Here is a 21651-nt window from a genome sequence, read left to right as displayed (position 1 = left end):
GGTTTTAAGCCCTGTGAGGTAACCATAACAGGTATTGTTGTTGGTTGTTTTTTCAATTAAGAGAAGCAAGTCTGGGGAGCAGTTTAAGTAACTTTCCTCTTGTCACCTGATGGAGTGGAACCATGGCTAGGGCCCAGATATTCTGACAGGCGTTCACGGCACAGTTCACTCTGTTTTCTCAGATACCTCCCCCCTGAGCCTAGAGACCATACATTTTCAGAGTCTCTCTGCTCAAATGTCAAGGGGCAGCTGTGGGTATCAGGGTGGTCACATTGGAGTCTGTGTGGCACAGGGATGGCAGAGAGGTCCTTAGGAGCAGAGCCGGTGGACAGGCCTTCGCATCGTTGATTCACTCGTCCCTTGGTGTGGCCCTCCTTTCTGTGAGCCAGCTTTGCTGCTCCTCTCGAGTTTGGCCTGTGCCCTGAAATTCTTCCCCGCATTTCCTTGCTCTGGCTCTCCTGTGTTTCCCCTTCTTCTTGGTACAAGAGACCATGATTAGCACAGTAACTCCTAGAGCAAATGATCGTTCACCGTTGTCTCCAACAAGAAAGTAAGAGCTAAAATACAGTACCTATATGCAGTCCACTGCCGGAGGAACTCCTTAGAAGGACCCCTGTTCCCAGATGTCTTTATTCTCCAGTTCATACCAAATCATCTTTTCTTTTCCAATTCATACTGAGCATCTCTCCATGTCTTTAAACACCATTTGAAAACATTTTTCATGATTCCTCAGTATTCCATTGTAGAATTTAGCATAGTTTATAAAGTGGTGATCATTTATAATTGGGTTCAGAATGGGTTCAGTATTACAGCATCAGTATTCTGACCATAGAATTTATTTAATATTAAGCTTTTTAAAATTTTTTTACTTTGTTTTTTTTTTAATGTTTATTTATTTTTGAGAGAGACAGAGCACGAGTAGGGGAGGGGCAGAGAGAGAGGGAGACACAGAATCTGAAGCAGGCTCCAGGCTCTGAGCTGTCAGCACAGAGGCCAACATGGGGCTCGAACTCATGAACCACGAGATCATGACCTGAGCCAAAATCAGACGCTTAACTGACTGAGCTACCCAGGTGCCCCTATTAAGCTTTTTTTTTTTTTTTTTTTAAATGTTTACTCATTTTGAGAGAGAGAGAGAAGAGAGATAGTGCGCCTGTGAGCGGGGGAAGGGAAGACGGAGGCCCTGGGGCGGTGCGTGGAGAGAGAGAATCCCAAGCAGGCTTCTCACTGTCAGCATGGAGCCCAACATGGGGCTCGAACTCACGAACCCTGAGATCATGACCTGAGCTGAAATCAAGAGTCGGATGCCTAGAAGACTGAGCCACCCAGGTGCCCCAGTAGTTAAGCTTTTATAAAAGGTTGGTACCATAGCAATATTTGTAATGAGGCAGGTTGATACATAAGTGTATAAATTTGAAAAATCTGAACTCAGTTTTAAATGATCACCACTTTAGAAGAATCATTAATTCATCGACTAGCTTATGTATTTTTTCGGTGTTGTCCTCCAACATGTGTGCTTGACCTTTCGTCATGCACACAGAGCTCACCAATTATGAGCAAAATTGAGAAGATCAACTTCTGGATTTCCTAAGAGTTCCGTCTTCTGGAACGGTGGCCCTCAATCTCCTGTGGGTGTGTTGGGCTGGGTTGGGAGGGAGAAGGGGGGAGTCGGAGGTTTCCCTAATGCTGCCAGCCCCTCTCCTGCCTTCTCAGTCTGACCCCGTCTTCATCCACTACCCACGATCCAGGTACAACAGGCAGTGAGAAGACTAAATTTGTTCTTGGTATTATCCCTCTTCTTTCTGGATTTCTTTTTTCAATCCAGTTTCTTCTTTCCCCAGGTTCTACTCAAACCTCCTCACCAAAGCATCCACCAAAGCCCATAGCTTTGGGAAGGTCTCATTCTCCCAAATTGTCTTTGACATTATATTTCCCAGGTGTATTTGCTATTATGAGTGTTCCTACATAAGTCAGTGCCTTAATCTTACAATTGACCCTTGAACCACACAGGGGTTAGGGGGCCCCGACACCCCTCCCATGAAGTTGAAGATCTGCATATAACTTTTGACTCCCCCAAAACTTGCCTACTGTTGACTAGAAGCCTTCCTGATAAACAGTTGATTAGCATGTTTTGTATATGTATTATATACTGTATTCTTGCAATAAAGTAGGCTACAGAAAATATTAAGAAAATCATAAGAGAAAATACATTTGCTGTACTGTACCGTATTTATTAAAAAAAAAACCCTACATATCAGTGGGCCCATGCAGTTCAAACCTGTGTTGTTCAAGGATCAGCTGTATTTTGATTCTGTCTGGCTCTCTCTGCATGAGAGTCACAGGGTTCTACTTTGGGGCAAAGGACTACTAGGTAAGAACGGAATTAGGAAGTCATAGAAGTTAAAAAAGAGAAAAAGTAAAGAGAAGGCATTTGCCATTAGTGCAAAAGAGTGGTTCTTCTTTGCCAAACCTGTGGGGGATAAAATGTGTGAGCTTACAGGAGTTTGACTTGTGGCCTTGAATAAACTCGATATTGAGGTCATACATAATTAACCGCCTGTCTTGCCTTCTTTCCAAAGTGATGGCTCTTACTGTTCACACTTGGGATAACTGATGTTTCCTGAGTCCAAGAGCCCCAGGACTGCCAAGGAAGGAAGGAAGAGGCAGCAGCGGTTACATAACCTTGGTGCTACTGTAATGCGATGGGTAATTGTCTTTTTTCTTCTTAACTTCTAGTGCTTGAAGCAGTACCTGCAGCTGGCAATCCGAGAGGGATGCGGGTCTCCCATCTCTTGCCCCGACACGGTGTGCCTCGGCCGCGGGATCCTGCAGGAAGCGGAGGTACGGATGAGTGCCGTGCCCTTCCCCCTTTCCTGTTGACATTATTCCGTAGGATCTTGACTCTTTATGTACTTCCCCACCAGGGAGTCTAGACACAAAATACAGAGGCTAACTTTTTAAAGGAGTACTTGATTTCTGCATACCTATGGATCCTTCATATAAGGTGTTAAAGCTGTATCTCAGATCTGTTTATAAATGCCGTCTGAGTGTTGGAGAAGCTCGAGAATGGGCGAAGGTGCTAGAAACCACATTTACCAAATGTGTGCTATGGAGGCTGAGTAACGAGGAGTCTTGTGATCTTTAATACTTTAAAGATAAACAGATGACAGATTTCAACCAGTTATAGACATTAGAAATAGTGCCATCCTACAAAGGTAGACTGAGTCGGACGATTTCCACAGGAGTTTCGTTTGATCTTTGTTGGGCATCAGAAATGTCTTTTTTGAGTGAGTTCTTCCCCCATTTTCTTAAGACTGTGATCTGTCTCTTTGCTTCGTTTCTTCAATCCCTGATCATTAGCTTGCCCTTGAATCTGCTTTTAATCTTCAAGTCCTGCTCACTTTAAATCAGAGGATAACCAGCTCTTGCCCATTTTGGGGAAATTTGTAAGCCTGGGAAAGAGGGCCCAAGAAACAGAGGAAATCAGTTATTCGTTCGGCAAACACTGTGCATCAGGTGCTCTTCTGGAATCATTCGTAGCTGGTATACCATCCAATCCCTTCACCAAACTTAGGAAATGGGAGCCCAGAGGGTTTAAGTAATTTTCCCAAGAGTGCGTATCTAAAAAGTAGAAGAGCTAGAATTCTAATCCAGTTCTTTCTGGCCACCATAACTATTTGGCTTTAAGAGTGGAATGAGGTAGGGGCGCCTGGGTGGCTCAGTCGGTTAAGCATCCGACTTTGGCTCAGGTCATGATCTCATGGTTCATGGGTTCAAGCCCCATGTCGGGCTCTGTGCTGACAGCTCAGAGCCTGGAGCCTGCTTCGGATTCTGTGTGTGTGTGTGTGTGTGTCTCTCTCTCTCTGCCCCTCCCATGCTCATGCTCTGTCTCTCCCTGTCTCTCGAAAATAAATAAACATTGAAAAAAAAAGTGGAATGAGGTAGGTAGATGATATGATAAAGGACTTGGAGACTCAGTGGTATGTATATGTATATGTGGAAATATATACGTATATGTGTGTGGATATGTATGCGTGTGTGGATATGCTTTGTTTACAAATACATATTCTGTTACATACATATCCTTTGATCTGTAAGCTAAACAGTCCAAAAGATGTTAATAGACCCTTTGTAATCATTCTGCATCTGGGTCTCCCATGTTTGGCTTATAGACTATCACTGAGGTGGTGCAAGTAAGCTTGACATGGTTTTTAGGGAAAAATGAAAAGAATACATAATGGTTTAGAAGTGATTCATTTTAGGAAAACCATGAAATAATTGAATTTTTTGATAAAAAAGTAATCTTGAATACATAATCCTGAGGTGAGAAATATTGGTTACTTTTGTTTGAGGAAAGGGTGGAAGGAAATTAAAGTGGAGAAAGATTGAGTTAGCTACCAAGGATACTATTGATTTGTACAACTTGGAAATGGGTTTTAAAATAAGCCTTGGGGGTTCAGGAGCATCGTTCTATGCACAGTCCTTCTAGAAAAGATACTTCCTCTTTGATTTGCTTCTCTGATACTCTCATCAGTGAGCTGTGTTTCCTAAGCATGCAGTGACCTGTGTCAGGTCAGGATAGAGACTCGAGTAAGGCCGGCCCAGCATTGCCCTCCTGAAGCTTCTGATCTAGCAGAGTGGCAATTAACCTGGTGACAAGTAAGATAGTTCTAGTAAGTCAAATGCCTGACATGAAGCAGGCAGCAAGAGCTGTGTCTCATAGGAAATCCTAGTTAATTTATGTATGCAAAGTCTATTAAAAATAAGTGAAATGAAGAGTTTGATGAAGTTTCAAAGGCATTTGAAATGAGCCACATTCCTGTGTTCTGGACCTTGAGCTCTCCAGTCCAGTAGCTGCTAGCTCCATGTGGCTGCTTACATTAAAATTAATTAAAATTAAATAAAATTAAAAATTCATTCCTTTGGTTGCACTAGTCATGTTTCAGGTGCTCGGTAGTAACCACACGTGGCTCATGGTAGCCTGATTAGACACCACAGAATACAGCATCTCCACCATTGTGGAAAGTTCGGTGGCATGGCGGGTTCTAGACTTTTAAAAAAATGGATGGTAACCACTAGCCACGGATACTTGGGTTATCAAATGTTAGAGCCCATGTGTTTAGGCAAGTGAGTGAAGACGGTCCGTGGTTTGTCTTGCCGTTCTCTAGAACAGAGTTCGACTTTTCTGATTTTCTTAGTATAGAATTTTCTTTTCACACTCCCCTGCAGTTCTCACCCCTGTCTTATTTCTTACCCTTTTCCTGTTGTACATCCTCATTCACACTTCCCTGGTACTCTGTGTACCCAGTTTGACTCTCAAAACGGTTTTAACTTTTAGGCTGTACGGAAACCAAACAAACCCATAGTGTCTCTTAGAAATTACCAAAGGCTATTTGACAAAAAACAGAACAAAAACATCCTCCGAACTAAAAACTATGGTTATTTCTTCAATTCCTTAAAGTCTGTTTCCCATTAGGTGAGCAAGAAGGCACCCAAGGCATTAAAGGACCGTTTCTGTACCCACTTGCTGAAGAGCCTGACTAAAGATAGGCACGGATGTGTAGTAATCAAAGTTCCTAACCAACTGGCCACTTGTGTTTTCCCGCAGAGTAAAATATTGTGGGGGTAGTAGTGACGGTCTCTCATTTTGAATTGAGACATGAATAGGGTATTATGTTAGAGATATTTGGTAGCTTTATCAGTTTATATGGGGCCACTTGTTTTTAAAAATTAATTTTTAATTCATTGATTAATTTGGAGAGTGTGAGCAGGGGAGAGACAGAGAGAGAGAGAGAGAATATCTTAAGCAGGCTCCATGCCCAATGCAGAGCCCAACGTGGGACTCCATCTCAACTGTGGGATCATGACCTGATCCAAAATCGAGAGCTGGATGTTTAACCCACTGAGCCACCCAGGCATCCCTGGGACCACTCCTTTCAAAGCAGATACCACATACACGTGAACTTGGGCTGGACCATCTTCCTTTCTGGCTTCCTTTATATCAAGCTTTCTCTTACATAGTTATTATTATAATAGATAGCTCTTAATCCAGATATGGTCAAGTATATCACAATGGCGTCACCCAACTCATTGCTTGACTGGATTCTGTCTCTATAACTACTTACTGTGCCTTTAAAAAAATGTTTAATCATACAGGTAACGCGGAGACATACTTTGCATGTTAAAAATAATGATGGTTAAGACTCGAGTTCCCTTGGTGCTGCTGCTGTTTATGTTACCATGTGCGTGGTTCTTCATCATCCATTGTCTTCTAAGATGCATGGTAGCGTAACATTTCTTTACCTTCAGGGGACGCCAGCAATTTAGGCTCTTTTGTCCAAATGCTTTCCAGGGTAGATCTCACTCACGTGGTTGCCTGTGCTCCTGGCGTCCGCCTCCTGTTCGCTGTGGGTCCTGCCTGCCTTCCTACCGCTTCCTATGAGCTCAGCTGTGGCTCTGCCCTTGCACTTTTGTTTATCAGGAGTAGCTTCATTAGCGAGACACTTAATGCCCCATCCAAGTACCCTTGGCTTATGGAGGAAACAGTAGAAAAGGCATCTTTGCTTGCACGTCATGCAAGTTGGTGGGAGGCGGTGGCTACAGGTCACCCCGCTGGGGGCCCCGGACGAGTAAAACTTGGCCTTCCTTGCACCATCAGGTACTTCCGGCCGTGGACTTACGAGAGGTGGGGCGCAGATTGTTTGCTCATAGCTCTACTTCAGGCAAGTCCTCCCCTGGGAGTTAGTAGCCCTGTTCTAACGGCGATGACTAATGGAGCCCTTCCCTCACAGTGGAAGGGAAATAGCACCCGCCACTTGCTGGGGGAGCCCGAGCCGTGTGTCTGGGGCCTGTAAACTTGGAGTGGTGAGCACATACCTACCATTACATGGCCTGAATGATGGAGCTTCCTCTCTCTGCCAGCTGGCAGTGGAGGGCCGAGAACAGCTTCTCAACAACCAGCCCTCCCCCTAGCTCCTGGGGCATTGAAATGACCCATCTGCATTTGGCTGCTAGAGCCCCCACATGCACCAGAGCAAGGATGCACCAAGAATGGGGGCTGCAGAATTTCTACAGGAGGAGCTTTAGGGTGGGGCACCGTGGAGGACCAGGAGAGAGGAACGGGGGGCAGTGGCGTGCTAAGGAATTTGAAGCTACGTTTGCAAAATAAATACGGTTTTTACTCCTGTTGCATGTTTATTGGGGTGGTTTCGGTAAAGGTTGCTGGAATTAGAGCGATCCATGTGTTCCCCACAAAGTCCCCGTCAGCACAGCCCCCACTCGCCATCTCTTCTCACACTCTTCCTTCGTATCATCAGTGCGAGGTGGGGCAGAGAGGGAGGAGGAGGACGCCCAGGCAGGCAGCCAGAGCCCTGTTGCTGCGGTTGAAAGATCTGCACGGGAAGGGACCAAAGTGTGTCTGTCATAACCTTTGGCTGCGATGCATGTTAGCCCGAGAAGAGTCGAAACTTGGGGTGGCGACAGATAAAGAAATCTGCTGTGCCGGCGTTAATAGATATTCTTGAGATTCCCAGTTGAATTTTATTTCAGAATGTATTTAAGGCTTTGCTTTAAAACTGCGTATAAATGGGGGTGCCTGGGTGGCTTAGTCGGTTGAGCATCTGATTTCCGCGCAGGTCGTGATCTCGTGGTTTGTGGGTTCGAGCCCCACATCGGGCTCTGTGCTGACAGGGCAGAGCCTGCTTAGGATTCTCTCTCTCTCTCTCTCTCTCTCTCTGTCTCTCTGTCTCTCTCTTTCTCTCTGCCCCTCCCCGACTTGTACTTCTCTCTTTCTCAAAAATAAACATTAAAAAAAAATTAAAAACCGATTATAAATGGAGAATAACGTTTCTGATTCTGAGCTTTTCCTTTAAAGGCAGCTATAAGAAGAATAAGCAGCAACGGGTTGAATGTGCCATGTGGATGTGCTCATGGGCGTATCCCTTTTACCCACAGAGCAGGCAGGCGGGGGAGAGAGGCAGGGGACGGTGTGGGAAGGTGCACAGAAGCCTCTGTAGACAGGTGAATAAAGAGTAACAAAGGCAGCCCTCTTGAGGGAATTGTGAGGATAATTCTGGCCCTGGAGTTCTAGCTTCCGCCATCTTTTCCACGTCCCCAGAGGGCCCTGCCTTCTGGTTTCTCGGACAGTTATACCCTCTTGTTTTTTCCAGCAGGTTCCATATCTTGTATGTAGGGAAGGAGATGTGAGCTTGGTTAGTACACTCGATGGATGTGCCATTTTTCCTTTTTGGGTAGAAAGTGCAGTTCTTATTTTCTGGGTCGAGATAAGAAACATTGGTAATTTTTGTGTAAGTGTGGTAAGGCACTTATCCATAAAACTGGGACTGTTTTTTTTTGCTGGTATTTTTGCAAGTCATAGCCCCTCAAAAATTGCCAAGGCCTTGACATGCTATAATGATCTCCTCGTGGTCAATTCCATCTTCAAATATACTGGTCCCTTGTATTCTTTGTTGGGTCTCTTTGATTTTTTTTTTTTTTTTTTAACGTTTATTTATTTTTGAGACAGAGAGAGACAGAGCATGAATGGGGGAGGGTCAGAGAGAGGGAGACACAGAATCTGAAACAGGCTCCGGGCTCTGAGCTGTCAGCACAGGGGCCCGACGCAGGGCTCGAACTCACGGACCGCGAGATTGTGACCTGAGCCGAAGTCGGCGCTCAACCGACTGAGCCACCCAGGCGCCCCAGGTCTCTTTGATTTTTTAAAGCAACTGTAGCAGAAATATGATTTGAAAGGCCAAACCCAAGTAAAGACTAGGCTTTTCTTTTTTCTTTTTCTCTTCTCACCTGGCTTTCTAGACCTTGATGAGAGGTACTTACATGAAGCCCACTCCTAGCTTCGATGTTGGAACCATTTCATTTTCCTGACTAAAAGACAATATGTATTTTAATCATATATAGTATTTTATTTGCAAGATATTGAACAATTGTCAGTATTATGGGAATACACCGCTTTCGGCATAAATGTTTCTCTGGCAAACAGGCTCCACTCTCTGCCCCCCTTTTTCTTCTTTGGTTTTTGTAGGGCTAATGTCGGTGTAGGTGGTGGTGTCTGCTCAAATATTATAATCATAGTTAATATAGTAAACAAGGGGGTGCCTCACCTTTAATTTCTTCTCAGTTGCGAATGTTAGGTCTATCCAGTTAACCTTCATGTGTAACATTTCTAGCACGCCCCCTCCCCCCCCCCCCCCCCCCCCCCCCCGACGTGTATGTATATCCTGAGAGCCCTGGTTACGCTCGGCTACAGTTGGAGTGGAAAGGAAAAGTGAAGACTTTCAGCAAAGTAGGACCTGAATCCTCAGGTTAATTTTTTACCAGAAAAAAAAAGATAGAGATTATGGGCAATTAGTGGCTTTTGTTCTTATTGTTCTGATGTTACTGCTTTTGTTCTGTTAAAATGAAAGTGAACTTATTTTATCTTTGAATTAAATTTTCTTTCTTTTTGGAAAGAATTTCTAGAATGATGAGGATGAGAAAAAGTGGTTTTTCATAGGAGGAGAGAGAAGTTTTTCTTTTTTATTGAACAGGCAGATTAATATAAATTTCAAAGGAGAAATAGCAAAAAAAAAATCACTTTAAATCAAGATAAGAATTTTTTAGTAGTTGATCTGAGGCAATCGTCCTGTTGGTAGTTGAGAAGATACTTAGGAACGTTTGTTTCCACGGCTTGAATGTAGGTCTGGTTATTAGTGGATGAGAACCCACTGAATAAAAAAAATATCAGTAGTCCATACTGACCTGAATAAATAAATGAATAATAAATGGGAGAGAAGGGACTGATCTTTCTTTGTTTTTTTTAAAATTAATTAATTTTTAAGTTTACATCCAAGTTAGTTAGCATATAGTGCAACAATGGTTTCAGGAATAGATTCCCTAGTGCCCCTTACCCATTCAGCCCATCACCCCCGCCATAACCCCTCCAGCAACCCTCTTTGTTCTCTATATTTAAGAGTCTCTTATGTTTTGTCCCCCTCCCTGTTTTTACATTATTTTTCTTTCCCTTTCCTTGTGTTCATCTGCTTTGTATATTAGATTCCTCATATGAGGGAAGTCATATGATATGTCTGTCTCCAATTTCGCTCAGCATAATACCCTCCAGTTCCAACCACGTAGTTGCAGATGGCAAGATTCCATTCTTTTTGATTGCTGAGTAATACTCCAGTGTGTGTGTGTGTGTGTGTGTGTGTGTGCCCGCCCACATGCGCACGCGTGTATATGTACACACACACACACACACACACACACACCACATCTTCTTTATCCATTCATCTACTGATGGACATTTGGGCTCTTTCCATACTTTGGCTATTGTCGATAGTGCTGCTGTGAACATTGGGGTGCATGTGACCCTCAGAAACAGCACACCTGTATCCCTTGGATAAATACCTACTGGTGGGTCGTTTTTTGAGGAACCTCCATACTGTTTTCCAGAGTGGCTGCACCAGCTTGCATTCCTACCAACAATGCAAAAGAGATCCTCTTTCTCCGCATCCTTGCCAACATCTGTTGTTGCCTGAGTTGTTAATGTTCGCCATTCTGACAGGTGTGAGGTGGTATCTCATTGTGGTTTTGATTTGTATTTCCCTGATGATGCATGATGTTGAGAATTTTTTCGTGTGTCTGTTGGCCATCTGGATGTCTTCTTTGGGGAAGTAAGGGACAGCTCTTTCTTTCAGTAGAAATTCTAATTTCTGAAATTTCTTTTAGTAGAATTCTAATTAACAAATACAGAATGAAGGGTAGAAATAGAAAATCATCATTAAGCAATTACCACAGTAATAACTATTGTAGGCGAGAATTATCAATAGATACAACAATTAGTGGAGCAAAGGTACGATGAGAAAGAGGATATTTGCAGAATCTCAAAATGTATCCCTGCAAGAACCTTTGCTGATGACAAAGGGTGAAGAAATTGGGTAGACACCACCTTGACCAAGCTAAAAAGTCAACACCGCCAGTAATGAGATGGGTGTCCTCATGTACCTCCTGATGGCTCAACATCACTTCTGTGATATTCTTGCCAAAAATGCACAGCCTCAACCTAATCATGAGAATGCATCAGACAAACCCAAATCAGAGAACACTGTACAACATAACTAGCCTGGACTCTTCCAACATGTCAAACAAACAAAGACAAACTGAGGACTTGCCACACATTGGAGAAGGCTAAGGAGAGGCACAGCAATTAAATGCAATTCAGGATCTTGGACTGAAAAAAAAAAAAGACATAAGTGGGACAGTTTTTGACCTTTGAATAAGACTTGCAGGTTGTTTGTTTTGTGTCAATGTAAGTTTCATTATTTTAATTATTAGCCATGGGACGCCTGGGTGGCTTAGTCGGTTAAAGTGTTCAACTCTTGATCTCTGCTCAGGTCATGATCTCACAGTTCATGAGTTCGAGCCCTGTGTTGGGCTCTGCGCTGCCCGAGTGCAGAGCCTGCTTGGGAATCTCTCTCCCCCTCTGTCGGTGCCCCTGCCTCTCGAGCATGCTTTCTCTCTCTCCCTAAATAAATAAATAAATAAATGCATGCATGCATGCATGCATGCCATGGTTATGTAAGGTGTTAACAGAAGGAAAAGTTGGGAGGATGGGATTTAGGAACTCTACCTAAGTTTTGCAATTCTTCGTGAGTCTAAAATTATTTCCAAAAAGAAAAGTTGAAAAGGAGCATTCTGATATGATTTTGAACAATTTGGAATTTCTTTTTTGGCAGGAAGAGGAGAGTGATATATCAAAAGACACCTCTTCATAATCTCTTCTGTTGGGGTTTCAGTTTTGCAATCAGTTTTAGAGTAATTGTGATTGTTTTGGGTTTTGTTTTGTTTTGTTTTTAAAGCAGTAGCCCTTTAACCTGTGACCTGATAGAGCCTTTAATAATTATCCTCACATATTTACTTCCAGGTAAAAAGCTTGAGCAATGGTGACTTTCTCCAAATGGCAATGGAACCAGGATTTTAATTCTTTGGGCCATCTTTTTTTTTTTTTTTTTTTTTTTTTAACAAGGTCTGGCTTTCTCTGACCTAAAGCCATGGGTATAATAGAAACATTTCAGAAAACTAGTCTAATCTTAATATCCAACAAATTGTAAGATCAAGATGTGGATTTTTGTTCCCCAAGGAGCAGATTAAAAAAAACCTTATGTGTCGGTATTGCCTTCTGAGTAATTTAAGTTCCTTGAGGGGACCTTCTGGGTCTCCTTTCCTCATCTGTATCCCTGGCTTCCAGCCAGTGCTATACTCTTCCTGGATCATGGAGCAGAATATGGAGAAAGTGCACCTCTAAGTGGTGGGGGACTGGGAAGAGAACGGTGTGATGGAACTAACTTTTTTTTTTTTAATCACAAATTTCAATAGAAAAAAATTAGATTTGCCTTACTAAGGCTTAATTCCGTAAAAATCTTTGATCTCTGAAAAATGATAAATAGATTTAAAGTAGAGTAAGTGACCAAAAAAAAAAAAAAAAACCCAAAAACAAATTAGAGACCTCTGACTTCCCCGTTGGCAGTAATGTGTCCCCTGATGACATTTATTTTTCTAATTTAAAATTAAACATCCATCTCTCCTGTTGTTGACTTTTTGCTGCATTAATTTGTGTCACTTTTTCATTAGCATTTCATCTGTGTCTAAAATACTTCATCTTCTGTTTGCTTTGTCTTCCAGAAACTGTATTTGACCTTAGCTGTTACATAAATTGCATGTCATTGAAAAACAAACAAACAAACAAACAAACAATTTTTAAGAGTTGACTTTGAGGGGTTTGAAGAAGTTCTTCATCAGTCCAGAAACTATTTTAGATGGAGGCGAATTGAGTACAGGACTGTCCCATAGAATGAGATCTTTTTTGGGGGTGGGGGTTGAAAATAGAGACACAGATCCTCACCGAGGTCTGTTGGGTCCGGATGACAGCATCTCCAAGTCACCTTGGCCCGAAGTTGAAGTAATATTAGATTATTTGTCCTCTGCCTACAATGAATCAACAACTAAGGAACTAAATTCAGATTCCTGAATGCCTCTCATGCCTTTGGCTGCTTATGTCTTCTGTCCCCAGTTCAGAGGGGTTTTTTTTGTTTTTTTGTTTTTTGTTTTTGAGACACCTTTGTCTTTTAGGAAAGATGCCCAAGTGGTATGTATTCTAACAGATGAAACAAAAGTGGCTTCCAATGTAGTAAAAGTCTAACACCCATCATATAAAATTAACCATAATTTTTTTTACAGTGATTTCTCAGGAGCTTTATTTAAGGCGGCAGATGCAAATGCAACCTTCCCCCCTAGCTGGAGAAAAAAATTCTGTAATTAAATTAAATTAATGTTTTACCATACTTGGGATGGAGAAGACTGAACTTGCCTGTTTCGTGGTCCTTCATAGATTTTAGCTAACTTAGTTTAATTCATTTGCAAAGTAAACAAATTGATTTTTTGTGTGTGAGAAGGAGGATTAGATTCTGGATACCTTTTCAAAAATATTTGTTATGTACAATTTTAAACTGCCTCACTCTTGTTTTCTTTTTTTTCTTTTAATTTTTTTTTTTTATGTTTATTTTTGAGACAGAGAGAGAGCATGAACGGGGGAGGGGCAGACAGAGAAGGAGACACAGAATCGGAAGCAGGCTCCAGGCTCTGAGCCATCAGCCCAGAGCCCGATGCGGGGCTCGAACTCACGGTCTATGAGATCGTGACCTGAGCTGAAGTCGGACGCTTAACCGACTGAGCCACTCAGGCGCCCCATTCACTCTTGTTTTCTTAACGCAGACTTCCTTTCATTAGTTGAACTAATGAATTTCCATCTAGATATATCTTATACCAAAGAATATGCAGTGTGTTAGAGTCAGAATTGCTAAGGCTAAGACTGTGTCCTGTATCAACTTGCCAAATGTTTAGAAGCCTAGTATCACATCTTTTGGTTTGCTCAGTTATGTATCTTTTTTTTTTTTTTTAATATTTATTTATTTTTGAGACAGAGAGAGACAGAGCATGAACAGGGGAGGGTCAGAGAGAGGGAGACACAGAATCTGAAACAGGCTCCAGGCTCTGAGCTGTCAGCACAGAGCCCGACGCGGGGCTTGAACTCACAGCCCTCACGGACCGCGAGATCATGACCTGAGCTGAAGTCGGCCGCTTAACCGACTGAGCCACCCAGGCGCCCCTCAGTTATGTATCTTTTAAGCAACGTCAATAGAGTTGACGTCAATGGAACTATTATTTTTAGAATGCCAGTTTAAGAGCATTTGGCTTTTCCTGCATCTGACTTTGAAATGCAATTTAAGAAGATTAATCTGAAATGTCATTTGGCCAGGTATGAATCATTGTCATTTACCAGTAAACCTTTGAGTTCATATTGCCATCTGAAATGGAAACGGAGGAGTCTAGCCACAAGAAATAGCTGTAGCATTTTAGCATCTTTAGCATTTTCTTTCCTTTTTTAAAACATGTTTATTTTTGGGGGAGAGAGAGAGAGAGCGAGCATGAGCGGGGGAGGGGCAGAGAGAGGGAGACAGAAGATCAGAAGCGGGCTCTGTGCTGACAGCAGCAAGCTTCATGCGGGGCTTGAACTCATGAACTGTGAGATCACGACCTGAGCTGAAGTTGGATGCTCAACCAACTGAACCACCCAGGCTCCCCTTTAGCATTTTCTGCTGCGGCATGGATGGCAATCAGTGAAACCACGGGCCCCATGAAGTGATTTTTGCCTGAAGGAATGATTTTTATATTGCTTCAAAGGTTCTATTCCCCAGGAAACTAATGAGGTTTTTATAATTCCTGAGGCACTACCTACCTGATCCTAGTTTTTAGGAGTTCTGAAGCTAGGACTATAATCTTTTTTTTTTTAACGTTTATTTATTTTTGAGACAGAGAGAGACAGAGCATGAACGGGGGAGGGTCAGAGAGAGGGAGACACAGAATCTGAAACAGGCTCCAGGCTCTGAGCTGTCAGCACAGAGCCCGACGCGGGGCTCGAACTCACGGACTGCGAGATCATGACCTGAGCCGAAGCTGGCCGCTTAACCGACTGAGCCACCCAGGCGCCCCTAGGACTATAATCTTTTAAACATTTCTTAAATGAATGTGGAGAGGAAAGGAGCATCTTTTGTATACGTACACAAATAATTGAGGTGGTCCAAAAGCTTGGTTGTCTGGTCTTAGTAGCTGTTGACGGAAGAACGGAAGCTGACTGGTGGGTCCGGTCATGGGTGCTTTGAGTAGCGACTCCCATCCGTGGCAGAGGACTGGGGTGGATGTCGGAATTGCTCTTTGTGTTACCATGTGAACTGTGGGGAGAAAAAGCAGTCGGAGATCCACTGGTATAAAGTCAGCCAGATGAGGAGAGGTCCTAGAAGGCTGGAATTCTGGGCTCCACTGATGACAGAGACCTCATCTCTTTAATATCTCTGGTTTCAGATTGCCTGCTTGGTACCTGTGGACCAGTTTCAGCTTTATCAACGGTTAAAATTTGAACGAGGTATGTATGCATGCTCCTGTCTGTCCCGATGGTGGGTTGTGGCTTTACAATATGTCATCTGCGCATTAACCTGAAACCATCGTGTAAGGTCGGGGCGGCTGTGGGCTGTCAACAGAGCCACAAGGACACGCCAAAAGGGGAAAAACTGTAATTGCAACACAAAATTTCAGCTTTCTCAGCCAGAGGCAGAAAAAATGCGGACGAGCAGGAACTAGAAGCTTCCTTATTTTGGTTGCTTTATATTTTTAATTTGGCTCACGTGAAGAGAGGTTCTACAAAAGCTGGGGTAGTTTCACAAAAGAACATGTTCCTTAAAATGGGTTTTACCACCCATTTACCCCTCCTGAAGATCACTTCAAAACATGAATCAACCCAAACATTTTTACTGCTGCTTGTGATACTCACCATTCATTCCTTTGATACTAGTAATCATAGTGATGGCTGAGTGTGTCCTTCCCATGCGATCTACAATGCATCAGGCTCATTTTCTTTCTCACTTTGGCCTTGGGGTAATTGATAGGGCTTTTTTCTTTGTACTGTCTTTTTACCTGTAGGATTCATTCATTCATTCTCCTTTTGGCTTCTTGCAGATCTTTTTTAAGGAGCCCTTTCCCTGCTGTCACACCCTGTACATTTTTAAAAAAAATTTTTTATCGTTTATTTTTGAGAGATGGAGCACGAGCGGGGAGGGGCAGAGAGAGAGGGAGACACAGAATCTGAAGCAGGTTTCAGGCTCTGAGCTGTCAGCACAGAGCTCTACGTGGGGCTCGAGCTCACGAACCACGAGATCATGACATGAGCCGAAGTCAGTCACTCAACTGACTGAGCCACCCAGGTGCCCCGACACCCTGTACATTCTTGAACTAAATGGTCTGTTTTTCCATATCTGAGAAATAGGAGAAAATTGCTTTTGGGTCTCATTGAGTACCCCAAATAAACTCTCATACAGCATGAACATACAGTTTTCTATTGATAACTTTTAAATCTGTGTCAGTAAAGTTTAGAGGTGAGGGTAGGGGGAAAGAGGTACGTTTATGTCTCTGGTGCCAGTAAGTTTGATAAACACAATTACCTTTACCTCATATAGTTTTTGCAGTCACCCTGACAGATGATTCTTACATGAGAAAAGAAGACCATGCAGAATATGAGGGGACAAGAGTAGATCAGCGGGGGAGTCATGGGATGGCTCTCACTACCTAGGACCAAGGTTTGGCCAGTTTCATAGGCTAATTTTTTTTTTTTTAGCAAGCCAAAAGCAGATTCATCTCTCCTGGGCAGATCATTTAACTACATTTTTAAGGCTGAAGTATTAAAATGGAAATTACTAAAACAATTTTTGGACTAGATTACTTGAATTACATTTTTGCCTCATAGGAAAATGCAGATAACGGGTGAGGAAATAGTTAAGATGTTGTTGAATGTGGAATCTGAACCAGCAAAGTCAGGTGAATTTTAGGTTTGATTCATGAAGACACAGCCCCGTGAATCAGTCCTGTGTGGATTCTCAGCCAGATGGAGAATTAATGATGGGGTACTTTACATCTCAGATCTAGCCATGCTGGCTGATTAATACAGCCCGGGGTGCTTATTGGGTGTGATGGCCAGAGATGATAATGTCAAACACCTGGCCTGCCATTCTCCCACTTTATCCCAGTATCCTCTGTTATAAATTACTGTGGGAACACAGACATTCCAACTATTCACCCCACACATGGATGTGGCTGTAGCCAGTGCAATGATTTAAGGGCTCTTACCTGGAGAAAGTCAAAGAAGTTAGACTGCATTTTCAGTCTTCTTAACTGGTGAGCTCTGTCAGTCTCACTAGTCCTACTCAGTAACTGGGGCTCTGCCCATTGTTGGTATGCCCTTGGCCTATACGCACCTCTGCTTTCTCCTGCCCTGGACCTCCTCCTCACCTGCCTGCGGCCCCATCTGTCAGGGGCAGGCCTCATTCCTCATTGTTTACATTTTACAGACTACTTACTAGCTGAAGTGTCGTTTTGTAATTCATGAGACAAATTCTAAGAGTACTAGGAATTAAAACTTTGTGTGAGTTGGTTCTCACTGATGAATATAAGCTTTTAGTGTATTTAAAACAGTGGCTAAGAGCCTCGGTTGGGAACGCAGGCCTTACGGCTTACCAGCTGCGTGACCTTGGACAAGATACTTAATTTGTGTACCTGGATTTCCTCGGCTGCAACATGCAGATGATGTTGGTTCCCCTCCCATGTGGTTGGGATGAGGACTAAATGAATTAAAACATGTAAAGCACTTCCTTGAGTACTTCGTCTCCGTGTTCAAAATGTCAACAGCTGTTGATAATAAAAATACTAATAATTTCAGAGGGGCACCTTTTACATTGACGCATATGCAGTGTTCTCGTCTTATTCCCCAAATGGGATAATCTTCACATTCTCTAGGAAATATCCCCATATTGAAATAGAGAATAGGGGCGCCTGGGTGGCTCAGTCAGTTAAGCGTCCGACTTGGGCTCAGGTCATGATCTCGTGGTCCGTGAGTTCGAGCCCCATGTCGGGCTCTGTGCTGACAGCTCAGAGCCTGAAGCCTGTTTCAGATTCTGTGTCTCCCTCTCTCTCTGACCCTCCCCTGTTCATGCTCTGTCTCTCTCTGTCTCAAAAATAAATAAACGTTAAAAAAAAAAATTAAAAAAAAAAATGAAATAGAGAATACGATTATCTTGTTGTTAGTGGGATTAGAACATGTGAAGTTAATTGGCCACATCGTGTGTGTACATACATTCTTGAGTTCGGACAAATGGATGACACACATGTGCCATTACAGTATCATACACAGCATTTCACTGCCCTAAAATTCCTCTAGGCTCCACTTACTCATCTTTTCCCACTACCCACTGGCTGCCACTGATCTTTTTAATGTGCCCATAGTTTTGCCTTTTCTGGAATGTCCTACAGTTAGAATCATGCAATATGTAGCCTTCTCAGATTGGCATCTTTCACTGAGCAATACGCTCTTAAGTGCTACATCCATGCTTGTGGTAGGAAAAGCCTTGCTGCGGGAGAGGTCCACATGGAAAATCATCGGCCAGGACTGTCATTCTCCCCCAGAAAGCTTGGATAGATGTCCTCACACTTTACTTTGTGATTGGGACTTTTTGATGTTCTTGTAGTGTTCAGCCCTACTTCTGATTGGCTTATTTATTCATCAGGTGTGTTAATATATTCGGTCCAGTTACAGTCAAGTTGGGGAGGCCTTAGAGCCAGTTTATAGGTAGTCTTGCATACCTTTGCTTTGATGCATTATAAATTGATCAAGCAGTTTTACTCATACATGGAATTTATTTTTTCTTACAAGTTCCAGGTGGATGTCCCATTACCCATCCCACGAATTGATAATGGATTTTATTATTCCTACTTTGTGGATGAAGAGAGTGAAAACTGGAGAGGTTGAGACTTGCCCAGCCTCACATAGACTGTGTCTAAGCCTCCTCATCTATAGATTGTGTGTTGTGTTAATTGCATAATTTTTTACTAGGGTAATATGTATCTGCAAAACATAAAACTTACCATTTCATCCATTTTAGGTGTACAATTCAGTGGCATTAGGAACACACACAGTGTTGTGTAACCATCACTACCGTGTATTTATCACCCCAAGCAGAAACTGTAGTCATTAAATAATAACTTCGCATTTCCCTTTTTTCCCCGGTCCTTGGTAACTTGTAATCTGCTTGCTGTTCTGTAAACTTGCCTAGTGTAGATATTTCATTTAAGTGGAATCATACACTATATTCCTTTTGGGTCTGGCTTACTTCCCTTAGTATAATGTTTTGAAGGTTCAAAACATGGTGCTGTGTATCAGCACTTTTTATGGCTGAATAATATGCCACTGTATGGATATCACACATTTTGTTTATCCATTCATCTGTTATAGGACACTTGGATCGTTTTTACCTTTTGCCTGCTGTGAATAATGCTACAGGGAACACTGGGGACCAAGTATCTTTTTGAGTCCTAGCTTTCAGTTCTTATGGGTGTATACTTAGAAGTGGAGTTGCTTGGTCATGTGCTGAATTCTGTATTTGGTGTTTGAGGAACTGCCCAAGCTCTGTCATTTAAATATAAATTTAATTGTATATTTTTACTATCATAAAGTATGGAACCACAATTACATTTGGAAGTATGTTAAATCTGGGAGTTTGGTTCAACTCCCTTGTTTTATAAGAAAGGAAACCAAAGTCCAGAGACATTTTGATCTGAGGTGATTTGGGAAGGCAGTTTATATTTATTTATTTATTTATTTATTTATTTATTTATTTATTTATTTATTTAAAAGTTTATTTATTTTGAGAGACAGAATGAGTGGAGGAGGCACAGAGAATCCCAAGCAGGCTCCGCACTGTTAGCACAGAGCCTGACGTGGAGCTCGAACTCATGAGCCATGAGATCGTGACTTGAGCCAAAGTTGGACAGACGCTTAACTGACTGAGCCACCCAGGTGCCCCTATAATTCTTTAGTATCAATTCATGCACTTTTTCTTTATCCATCCATGATACAGAGTTATTAGAGAAAGGCATTCCAAGTAAGAGTAAGTTTAAATCAATACAGTGTTATGGAAGGGAATTTACTTGATTGGGATAATCTTTATCTAAATTGTATATCTTGTTTTTACTCAATAGACTTCATATCTACCTCGGACTCAAGACTTACCAGCTAGGTCACTTTGGGGTCTATGCCACAAAAATATTTTATGTGGAACTGTTTACAAGGGGGTCTTGGGATGCTTTAAATACTGATGCGAATGATCTAAAGGGCTAACTTGTGGAAAGTAAAACTCACTGACTGGGCTCTCAGAGGTGTAGAGACTGCCATTGCTCTGGAAAAAGACTCAGATTAGTGGTGGCCTTGTATCTTAGTTATACACGTTTCCATTAGTTTTGCCCCATGCTTATTGTCTACCAAGTACTCAGTTTTTAGTCTGTCATCCCGTGTTTTAATTGTCTTCTGCTTTATGTTACATATATGATTAACTTGCCTTTTATAGCTTTGTTTTCATCTGAGTCTTTGTGGGGAAAAAAATATTTTGAATAGGAACAAGCCTAAATCATCACTGTATACATAAAGCAGAGAAACAGCATTTGGCATAGATGGGTTATTCGATGAATCCACTTTCCTTCCATCTGTGACTTTCTGTTGGCTACTACTGTATTTGTGGCTTTCCCTTTCCGTGTCAGTCTTCCAATATTAACAAAGAAAAGAGAATACTAAGTTTGGCATGTGTTAGTGATCACTGTTGTACTTTCTACTGGTCCTCAAAGCACGTGCCTGATGATTAATGCTAGAATTTTGTCTTTCGAGTCTGCTTGTCTGGAGTCTACGTTTTCAGAATATTTTTTTAAATTAAATTAAGATTTTCCATCTCTAGTCCTTAAGCACTCTTCCTATTTTTTGTGACCCCTTTTTATTTATTGTAATTGCATGTTGCTTCAATTCCCTCGTGGTTGATTGGTCTGTTCTTGGCTATTTGTATTTTCAGAGTGGCTGGAAACTCTTAGAAATGGTGCCAGCGGCACACTGTTCTCTGTTGGAAAAAGTAAAATAGGAATTTATTTTCCTGTTATCTGTTAATCCTACTGCCTTCACTCACGTATTTAATATCTACGTTTTTGTGGACTGAGAATCTCTTGTGTGCCAGGGTCACTTCCCGATGCTGCTGTAAGCCGCGGCCCCGTCTTTCTCCAAAGCCCATCTGTTCTCAGCATTTTTCACAAGCCTCCTTTCCACACTGCAACAAAAGTCTCAACATTGAAGATGGGGCTCTTTGAGTTTCATCTCGCTTCTTTATTTGTCTTTGGTGTAATGCTCCCCGCCCCTCCTTTGTGTTTAATCATTTAAGGTTTTATGTCACCGGGGCTCTGTGTGTAGTTAATTGGTTTCTCTTGGCATTTTTTTAAAATTATTTTTTAATGTTTTTTTTTTTTTTATTTTTGAGAGAGAGACAGAGCACAAATGGGGGAGGGGCAGAGAGAGAGGGAGACGCAGAATCCGAAGCAGGCTCCAGGCTCTGAGCTGTCAGCGCAGAGCCCGACGCGGGGCTCGAACCCACAAACCACGAGATTGTGACCTGAGCCCAAGTCGGATGCCCAACGACTGAGCCACCCAGGCGCCCTGGTGTTTTTTGTTTGTTTTGTTTTTGT

The 21651-nt window shown here is 42.4% G+C and overlaps 1 protein-coding gene across 3 annotated transcripts in view; it reads left to right on the top strand.

Annotated features, from left to right (window-relative positions):
• Positions 1-21651, top strand: part of RNF144B (ring finger protein 144B) — a 181295-nt gene that overhangs the window by 136972 nt on the left and 22672 nt on the right. For all 3 annotated transcript variants that reach the window (XM_060614710.3, XM_060614709.3, XM_078446600.2), the window contains exons 3-4: positions 2737-2841; positions 15415-15475. In XM_060614710.3, the coding sequence (XP_060470693.1) occupies positions 2737-2841; positions 15415-15475 (166 nt within the window). The remainder of the gene's footprint in view (positions 1-2736; positions 2842-15414; positions 15476-21651) is intronic.

Source organism: Panthera onca, chromosome B2 (genome assembly GCF_046562875.1).
Source record: "Panthera onca isolate mPanOnc1 chromosome B2, mPanOnc1 haplotype 2, whole genome shotgun sequence".
Lineage (NCBI taxonomy): Eukaryota > Metazoa > Chordata > Mammalia > Carnivora > Felidae > Panthera > Panthera onca.
This window is presented reverse-complemented; position numbering and strand designations above follow the sequence as displayed.